The sequence below is a fragment of the Lycium ferocissimum genome, chromosome 1 (assembly GCF_029784015.1).
Source record: "Lycium ferocissimum isolate CSIRO_LF1 chromosome 1, AGI_CSIRO_Lferr_CH_V1, whole genome shotgun sequence".
Taxonomy (NCBI): domain Eukaryota; kingdom Viridiplantae; phylum Streptophyta; class Magnoliopsida; order Solanales; family Solanaceae; genus Lycium; species Lycium ferocissimum.
The window spans coordinates 19,076,486-19,086,849 of NC_081342.1; the positions used below are offsets into that span (position 1 = coordinate 19,076,486).

Here is a 10,364-nt window from a genome sequence, read left to right on the forward strand (position 1 = left end):
TTTTTCAATTTATGATCCTCATCGAATCGTAATTATTTTCATATTTTAAATTATGTTATTCATAGAATATTGAATTTTTGCTTTCCTTTGTATCTATTAAATCTCCTTCCAAATTTCCTCATAAATAATTTTTTCTTTTAAAAAATATTCAATTTGTGACTAAGAAACTAATAATTTTAAAGACTTATCAACAAGAAAAGTAATGTAACATTAGATTAAGTTAATTATGCAGTAGAAAAATGTGACACAAGTTATATTTTCTTAATTAAAATTACTATTTTTATATGATGAGTTAAGCCCGGGCCTCAATGCAACTAGTTATATTTAATAAAGGGAGAAGATAATTTCTTCACATATGTGCGGAAGTCATTTTCTTTCAAAAGAATATTATCACCCAATACCTAAACATATTATCAATTGATATGCTAAAAGAATATTAAAATGCTACCTAATTTTTTAATATTATAATTTTCTTTTTATAAAATAATTTCTATATATATTTTTCGCTCACCATCCAAACATTTAAAAAAAAAAATCTTTTTAGGAAATGACTTATATTTTGAATTCTTTTTACCAAAAAAGGACTTCTCGTTGGCAAACAAAAAGTAACCACTCTCTCTGTTTCAATTTATGTGAACCTATTTCCTTATTAGTTCGTGTAAAAAAAATGGCATCTTTCTATATTTAGAAATACTTTACCTTTATGCGATGATTTATAACTACATAAAATATATGTGACTAATTTAGGACCACAAGTTTAAAAGTTTTCTCTTCTTTTTTAAACCCCATGCCCAATTAAATGAGTTCACATAAATTGAAACGGAGGGAGTATAATTTAAATGGTTCTCCTAATATGATATGTATATCACTTTTCAAATCAAAATTAAAAATACTTTGCCCAAGACAACAGTTTGCGGAATAATTTGCACATAACTTTAATGAAAATTTAATAATGGAGTAACACGTCGCTACAAAAAGAACACGGAAATTCACCAAAAATTAATCCCTCAGCTACCTTCTTTTCACGTAAGTCAGCAGCTTTTTCATCGCAGTAATGATTATATTCTCTGCAATTGTTTAAAGGAATTAAACTATCGAGTATAAGATCAACCTTTTATATAGATTACGCTATTTATATTTATAAAGTGTCACGTTCCAGATCCAGAAGGAACTAATTTAATCCTTAGTACATTTCTGCAATGCGTAAATAAACATTTTTCCCGCTCTCCATTATTATATTTTCGCAGACCTTTATTCAGTTATTAAATGAAGTTCTTTTTGGTGCCAAAAAGCACCAGGACAAACACCGGATAGACTAAACATTTCAGTCACGAAGAGTAAACGATAACATTGTTAAAGAAATTGATTTTTATTGAAGTTGTTACCCCAAACTGTTACTATATGACTTTGCAATTAATCTTGCAAGTTGTAATAGGATATTTGAACTTTACTATCCTTTCTGTTTTATCAAAAGTATTTTATCGGAACCCTTAATGAAATTTGCACTTCAGTTAATATAGAAGGAATCGAAACCAACTGTGCGTCTTATCACAAAGGCAAAATCAAATTGTTTGTACATAAAAGTTAAAAGGCTTATTAGCACTACTTTGTGTCTACACTTAACACAAAGCTAATTAAGTCAAGATTTCTATCTTACATATACACTTGGAAGATATTGTTTAATAGAGTGATATCCTGAGTTAAAACACAATTGATATGCCAAAGTCAAAGATTACCAATCAAGTCATTACTGTAAGATAAAGAGTAAAGTGGATAAATTGCACAAAGAACACTGGTGAAATTCTACATAACACGCTGTGACAAAAAGTCATTACTGTGAGATAAAGAGTAAAGTGGATAAATTACACAAAGAACACTTGTGAAATTCTACATAACACGCTGTGACAAAAAGGACACGGAAATTTCACCAAAAAGTTGGTAAAATTAACTCACCATGGTGCAAAGTTTGTACCTCCATTCTACGCAACGCATCAGACTTTAGTCAGCAGTAATAATTATATTCCCCTACAGTTGTAGAATTTCATGTCTCGATGTGCTTTTGGATTTTCCACACCAGTCGCCACTTACACAAGTGGACGATAAGATAATACCTAAAAAGTGACTACTATAGCTTGAGTGCGAATCATAACCTTTATAAAGAGTACAGTAAAACTTTGCTCTGCTATTTTTGGTTTCTCCCATACCTGAATGAATAAAGAGTTCTCGGCATTACCAAGGCCTATACTACTACGTATCTTATACTAACGTTAAACAGCCAGAAAACAAAAACTCACAACCATACACAAGCACTATAATGTATGAAAAGGTACATAAAGAGTAGTTCATACTGCAATAATTGCAGAGTTTATTGTCATTATATCAGTAATACTACAAGCTAACAAGTGTTTGCTGCCATGAACATTTATGCAAAACACTCGGTTGAAAAATATCCAAGAACCAAAATGACAAGACATTACCAGCTCTACCTTACTAATCTATCGACTATGTAGTTGTATTAGTAGCATGGACTCATAGACCCTTACTATAAAATACGAAGGGAAACCGCCAACACAAAACCAGCAGGCAGGTGGTCCGTAGTTTCAAATTAGCCCCAAAATACTAAAACACACGGGGTTTTCAACTCGAAACATAGAAACATAACAACAAAATATAGAAAAAGGGTTAGAAATTAGGTCAAAATTTTATGTTTGGTCTTCAATCAGAGAAGTTAAACCAGTTATCTTCCTGGTACAGTTGCTTGAATCCTTGTGTTTAACCTCTGGAGGATCGCCGCCTTGCTTCACCATCACATTCTTTTCATCTTCACCACAAGCAAACAGAGGAGATGTACTCACATTCTTGGCGTTATTCTCCGCCAAAGGGCTGCTCTTTCCAAAAACCAGATTCAACTCCACATAAGAATCCTCTAAAGTCTCCACCTTTACGGCTTGTTGATTGGTTTTACAAGCAGTGACAGTTTCAGAAGCAACGTTTGACTCAACGGGCATTAGAACTGGGGTGATACGAGTGTAGGTCGACAGCCATTTAGCTTTCACGTATTCAGCTTTACGCCATGGAGGACAAGGCATTCCTTTCTTCTTCAAGCTCTGCTTTGCAGCCTCTGTCAGCAAATGAATAATCTTCTGAAGGAGATCTGCTTTGCCTACGAAAATGTTAGGAAGCATTTGGAGAAGACATTTGTATGATCTGGTTGATCTTGCTATTTCAAACTCTGATCTGAAATCGATATCGATTAGAAGTCGTTCTCCTTCAATCACCACATCAATATATTCATAAGCTCCTGTAGAAAAGATTCCGACTTCCATTATATTTTAACCAAATAATACCAAACAACATATGGTAGTCTAAATTTGGGGGAAAAAGAATGAAAGGCAGCCAATACGAATAGCCTACTATAAGCAGTAGCGAATGACTGGGGGGTAGTTTTTAAAGGTAAGAAACATTTGAAAATATAAAAACAATAAGTGAATTGCTTCTGATTCTTCTCCTATCCAACACCAGGTTTTCTTAGTACTAGGCCCAAATCTTGAATGGGATCATTAAACGAGTCAATTGAATCTATGAACTTGTAATTGGTAACCATTATATGGAGTCATTCCTCTTGAGCCGAGGGTCTATCGGAAACAGCCCCCTACCTCCCAAGGTAGGAGTAAGGTCTACGTACACTTTACCCTCCCCAGAACCCCACCTTGTGGGATTATACTCGGTATGTTATTGTTGTATATGGAGTCATTCATATCTATTCTGCTCTTGGTCATTTGAATTGCAGTACCTTTATTGCAATTATTTGGCAACTACTCCAAATTAAACTATTCAGGCTCTCACCATTACTGTTATATAATCTTTAACCAAACTAAAGTAATTTATAAATCTGCATACCAATAAGCATGAAATTCATAGATTTTCTTGTTTCTAATCCTATATACCCAACATGAAAAACTATTAAGCGAAAAAACACAGCATATGTGTTGTTGTTGAGATTGTGTGTTTACCAGCAGGAGTTGGAGGAGTTTTCTCCCAGCGAGACTCGCAGATTGAAGCATCATATCCCAGAGCTAAGAGGCCATCAACAACCATCTTTCGGACAAAATTGTCCTTTCGCTTAACCATCCTGTTTTTCTCAATGATCTTTGTAACATCCACTAAGACATTCCTTTCAAAGGCGGAAGGACATGACACCAAATTCTGCAACAAAAAGGAAACTTTTTTAGAAACACGCAAAGAACACACGGTGTATACTGATAAAACACTCATCACACGCAAATTTACAGCATACCTGTTACTTTAACTATATGAAGAATATTAACAACAAATTAAAGTAAGATTATACTAGCGTTTTGGCCATAGATTTTGGATCAGATTTTGAAAATTTATCTTCTAACCGTTTGGCCATGAAATTTGATCAGATTTTCAAATTTATCTTCAAAATATTTCAAGTTCCAAAATCTGACTGAGATTTTGAAAATTTAACTTCAACTATGTGTTTGACCATGAAATTTGATCAGACTTTGAAAATTTATCTTCAAAATATTTCCAAATTCCAAAAAACTGACTCAGTTCAGACCAACTTTTGGGAGAAATTTCACTTCATACTCACAAAAATTCAAAGTATGTCCAAACACAACTTCAAAAACCCAAATTTTCAAGTTTCGAACTTCAAAATCTATAGCCAAACAGGAACTTAACAACAAATTAATGCAAATCCAATTACTGCAACATGGTTAAATTACAAAATTCTATGTAAAAGATAGTTACAGTATTTGTTTGGCACAAACACTATATTACAAGCATATGCAATACCTTAAGGATTTCACAAGCATCACCACAGCAATTCTGATTCGATTCACCAAAGCAATTCACGGAATCAGCTTCCTCTTCAGAGCTATCAGTTCCATTATTACAATTAAAGCACTTGCATCGGTTCCGATTGCACTTGCACTTATGTTTATCCTCACCTTCTTCAATAAAACTCTGTACCATTTTAGCCAAACAAACAGAGCTCGGTTCAAATTCTTCACACAAATCCTTTTTATTACCAATCTCTGGTGCAGATGATCTCAAAAGTCCTGAAAATTGCTTTTCGAATAGTCGCTTGAACCGTGACTTTTGAACCGGTTTAAACGAGTCGTATTGACCACCCGGTTCTTCGATAGTATTGAAGTCAACAGGTTGAATCTTCATAGGAAAAGGCATAACTCTACAAGTTCTGCTACTGAAAATGAGTAAAATTCAAATTATTCAAACACATATTGATTAACTCTGTAATAATAATAATACTAAGCTAGCAGTTTAGCCATAGATTTTGTATCAGATTTTGACAATTTATTTTCAAATATCTGTTTGGCAGTGAAATTTGATCAGATTTTCAAATTTATCTTAAAACATCTGTATATTTGGCAATCAAAATTTGATCGGATTTTGAAAATTCATCTTCAAAGTATTTTACAAGTTCCAAAAACTATCTCAAAGCAATTTTTGGAAGAAATTTCACTTTCACTTACAAAATTTCAAATAAAATGCATCTCCAAACACAATTTCAAGTTTCAACTTTAAAATCCATGGCCAACGGCAGCTAATACGAAGAGAGTAGTATTTGAGCGAAAACCGATACCTTTTTATCTAAGTGGAAAACCAATATTTTGAGTAGAAAATGGAATAACTTGTAAACTCTGCTTAAGCGAAAAGTCTTATAAGCTTTTGCTTAAGGTTCAACAAACAAACACGAGATGACGTCATCACACCGACGATCCATAACAAAGCCGATGACAGGAAAATTCATTTCTGGCAATATTATCACTTATAAACTCTAGACACAAAAAGCAAACAATCAGGAAGAGAAACAAGTAGTACAAAGAGTGAGCTTTTATTTGGTGTGGACCGTAAGGAGTGCCTTCAAAGTGGTGAAATATTGGGGAAGGATATAATAGGAGACAATAACACTCATATGTCTTATTTGGAGAAAAATATATTCGCTCATATTTCTAACATTACTCAAACGCTCTTTTTATACGTTATTATATATTTTTATACAAGATTAATGCATACTAATGTTGTCTGTCATATATAACACTGTTAAAAAAAAATAGTTAATTAAGCCAAAGTAAATTAAACATATAACTATATGGATATAATATTTTATGTTGAGGCTTATATTATTGAAATTATCTCATATAATAGGGGTGAGGGGAGCGAACTAGGATGGTGGTGCCACGTAGGCGTATCTGATTTTTATCTATTTCAACTGAAATACGTGGCGAATGCATGTTGCGAAGGGCGCCACGTACTAGTGGGGATGACGCGCAAAAAGACGAAATGACGGAAATGGGCTTATCCGAAGTTTGGAGAGAGCAGTTGTTGTAACTCGTGATGTTGGGGAGTGGGTGCTTTTTGAACCGAAGGCCAATTCACGTTCGTGGCGTGAGCAACGCGACCTGTAAGTAAAGCTTTTCGGTTGCTTCTCTTTTTGTTTGTATTATTATTATTTCGTTTTTGTTGTTGGGACTAGTCAATGTTGATGTACTGTACTTGGTTGGTGGTAAAAGTTAAAATAACTTTAGGTTTAACCTAGTTGAAATTGACTGGGTAGCTGTAGAAAAAAGAAAGAGTTGGCAATTGATAGGCTACTTCATTACAACCAAACATTAATATTGAGGTGCAGTGTTAAAATCAGGAGCTGAAAAAATAAAAGTTATCTTAGACATTAATAAATGAGTTCTTATGTATATAAATTATTTATTTTAAAACATCTTTATCTCTAAGAACTTGGAATTAAATTAAAAATCAAAGAAAAAAATTCGTAATTTAGAAATGGAAACAATGAGAAATTAAATAACATGACAGAAAGTTGTCGGAAAAAAATAAACATGTTTACCCCTAAAAAGGTACAGTTAAATTTGTTAATGGTTTAAATAATACATGAGTTGATTTGTTATTAGCAAGCAAATAATAGCGACAATATGATAATGAAATCAGAAAAGTATAAAATAAGAAAGCACTAATGTAATAGAATAAGCCTAGGCCGAATGATCCTCAGAGAAAGTTCTTTGATGAGTTTTCCTTCAGTGGAACACTTGCACACTTAGCCTTGAGAAATAAGTATTAATCCGGAATAAAAAAACAACAGATATGTTTGTAATAGAAACTAAATAATATGAATGAGTGTAAGAAATTGAATCTTCGATGCCGTTTACAGTTGGGCTTTTAGGCTCCTTTTATAGTACAAACATCAACCTTGATCTGCATTCATCTTAATGAGGGGCAATAATAATCAATAAATGCTATCCTTTAATGTAGAATCGTACCGTCAGATTCGAATCCGGACCGATTATGTAACGTTGATCCTTAAATTACCTGTGCCAACTGCTTCGCAATATTTGATCCGGGGTCACTTCTCCCGATCAAACAAGGCGTCACAACATTGCCTTACTTCGTCCGCCACGTGTTCCTCTCTCATTCCGCCACATGTTTGTCACGACTCAGTTTCGCTAAGTCGCGCGGGCACCTACCTTTTCCACCTCGGTAAGCGAACTATTATCCCAACAACCGTAAAATCATGAATAAATAAATAGATAAGCGGAAGAGATAAAAATACGTAAGTCTGATGATAATGATATAGAAACATACGGAAGTAAGGAAATACATCAAATCCACCAGAGTCTGGTCTAACCACACAAGAGCCTCTAACTATATACTACAAGTCTGGAAGTAATAAAATACATCAATAGTCTCAAAAGTATGTCTTAGAATGGAAATAAAGATATAATAGATAGAGGAATCTTCGGGCAGCGAACGGCCCCCTGCTTACCCTGAAGACTCGAATCAGCATATCCTCAAACAACCATCAGCCACGAGGTGTAGAGGTTAAACCCACCTGGAACTCTGCATTCATAAAAGAATGCAACAAGTGCAGGTCAGTACAAACAACAAGTACTGGTAGGTATCATAGGCCAACTAAGATTAGCTAACATATATAAAGGCAATAAGGTGAGATAAACAGGTAAATCAACAAGGTATAAGTCAAACATGAGCCAGTAACCAAGTACTTGTTATCACCTATGTTATAGCATCTAAACCCAAATGTGCCGAGTCTCAATCTATCTGTTATGCCCCGAACCATGGTTTGGGCGCAACACAGCACTCGGGCCTTGCTTGCATATGTCCGAATGAACCTCATGGCTTGCTTGTCAACATAGGCATCAAAACAACATAATCTCTATGATGCAATTTAAATGAATCATGAAAACATAATTGCGGAATAAAGTCTTGAAGTAATCTCATAGTATGAAGAATCATGAAAACTTAACAACAGAAACATGAAAGCACAACTGCCTCCGTGAACTAACATTTGTCTATGAAACCTCTAAAACATGTCTGAATACTAACTACCAGGACATGGCCCTGGACTACTATAAACTGAATACTAGTGCAGACTCCATGTTAAACCCCGAGAGAAGTGGGGCTCACCATAAGGCGATACCGAGAAGTGATCCTTTCGGTGTGTATGCTCACCGAAAATCGGTATACGCACCGTGGAAGTGCAGGCCCCCGGGCAAAAAGGACGTTAGTACATGGTGAATAGTACTAGTATGTAAAACCTGCTGAAATGAAGAACATGACACAATATAGGTATAAGACATGAACTGAAACTGAATATAACCTGAACATGAGCATGAAGCGTGAGTAAAGTCTAAAAACAGTAAATCAATGGAAATACATGTATATATAACTGCTTGTAACGTGGGGAGTGCTACAGTATAACCGACAACATGATCTGGTACTTGCGTCCTACCAGCAGAACATTCACACCTTGCCAGAGATATGAGATTTAAATAGTAATAAGTATGTAAGGATCCAAACTGCATAATGAAGGTGTTGCCTCCTTGCCGACAAACCTTATTCTACGGTGGCTACGTAGTTTCAGGCTTTACTGAGCCTTTTCGGTTAACTATGCAAATTCCAAAACATGTGAATTATCATGATAGCTCGTGAGATCATGGTTTTATGAGATACTTGGCATAATCTTGCAAAAATGTTCTTGATTCATGAATAATAATAATAATCATAAATACATATAGTTATCTTAAAAACATGCTTGTGTCTTGCTAATAAAATCATAAAGTTTAATAAAAACATAATGGGAATGCATGAGGATGAATTCATGATTCAAAGATTAAGCTTGGGTTATTCACCGTAATGGAAGATTAGGAATACAATAATGGATATAAACACACAATTCATGATCATAATTACATAACTATGGGCTACCAATATGTTGGATTTAATGCCCTCGTATTTGAACTTCATAGAATATAAGAAAATAAAAATAAAGAAAACGAGGCATGGGGAAGAACGTAGAGATTCCCACATGTAGATAGAAGTTCTACATACCTTGGTAAAGTTCCAAACTTGAGACAATTCCCTAGGGTTTAGACCTTAAGCCTTGAGTTTGGGTTTTTCTTGGAAACCCTAGATTAGGAATAATGATTTCTTGCTTAGATTATTAGAGTACATGTTAGAATTGATTTGGAAGGGCTTGGATTGACTTAGCTTGATGTTTTTTAGATTGTTGGGAGAAGAAATCCTTCGTTCTAGGGCTTGGAATTGTGAATAATGAAATAAAAAAACTGAAGGCCTGAATTTATACTAAACTGAGTCAGAAAATTATATAGTCATTTATACGGTCCGTATAATATACCATATTTAATCATGGCGCAAAACAGATGTTGAGCCAAAATTTCATGAAATACGGCCATTTTATACGATCCGTATAAAATTATATGGACCGTATAATATGACCAATGAGCGGACTGCTCTGTAATTCTTCAGTAGAATGGCCATAACTTTTTGTACAGGTGTCCGTTTGACCTCTATAATATACCATTGGAAGGGTATTTCAAAGGGCTACAACTTTCATCAAGGAAGCTTTCCCAAATTCCTAATTAATAAAAGGGTTATAGTCGCTGGAAGTAAGACCTTCTACAAACTCATTTGAAAACATGCCCCGTAGAGTGGCTTCCAACTTTGTTTTGCCCAAAGACGCTTCTTATGACTTGATTAGTTTTTAAAACACTTTCTAAAATCCTCATGTTGGCTCGATTATATTATCATCTTATGAGTCAAACCTTAGCCCGAAGTTATGAGGTGTTACAATATCAATCCAAATACGTATATCACAAGTACATCACAAGAATATCACAAAAGAAGCCACAGTGCAATGCCATACAATAATGTATGGAATGTAAATGCAATGCATATGCACCGTACACATGTACTCCGATGATGGAACATCACATCTCGGCAGCATAACCCATGGGGAACCCGCGAAGTCTATGTACCTCACGATT

At 34.6% G+C, this 10,364-nt stretch overlaps 1 protein-coding gene across 3 annotated transcripts; it reads right to left on the bottom strand.

Moving 5' to 3' along the window:
- Positions 1-2,345: 2,345 nt before the first annotated feature.
- Positions 2,346-5,917, bottom strand: LOC132051437 (uncharacterized). 3 transcript variants are annotated; one of them, XM_059442517.1, is made up of 4 exons: positions 5,633-5,917; positions 4,822-5,227; positions 4,014-4,206; positions 2,346-3,301 (listed from the first exon to the last, which is right to left on the bottom strand). In XM_059442517.1, exons 2-4 carry the CDS (start codon positions 5,212-5,214, stop codon positions 2,703-2,705), a joined length of 1,185 nt encoding a protein of 394 aa, XP_059298500.1. In that variant the 5' UTR covers positions 5,215-5,227; positions 5,633-5,917; the 3' UTR covers positions 2,346-2,702. The 3 variants fall into 3 exon arrangements, with proteins under 3 accessions (XP_059298500.1, XP_059298492.1, XP_059298491.1); XM_059442509.1 differs by having other exon boundaries at positions 4,822-5,233; positions 5,633-5,916; XM_059442508.1 differs by having other exon boundaries at positions 4,822-5,218; positions 5,627-5,916.
- Positions 5,918-10,364: the final 4,447 nt, after the last annotated feature.

Bases quoted from the DNA above. Each gene is read 5' to 3' on its own strand.
- LOC132051437 (XM_059442517.1), bottom strand. From the start codon at position 5,214: ATGCCTTTTCCTATGAAGATTCAACCTGTTGACTTCAATACTATCGAA. The intron at 4,207-4,821 runs GTATTGCATATG...TTTTTGTTGCAG, and splicing joins ATGCTTGTGAAATCCTTAAG to AATTTGGTGTCATGTCCTTC. The intron at 3,302-4,013 runs GTAAACACACAA...TCTTTTCTACAG, and splicing joins AACTCCTCCAACTCCTGCTG to GAGCTTATGAATATATTGAT.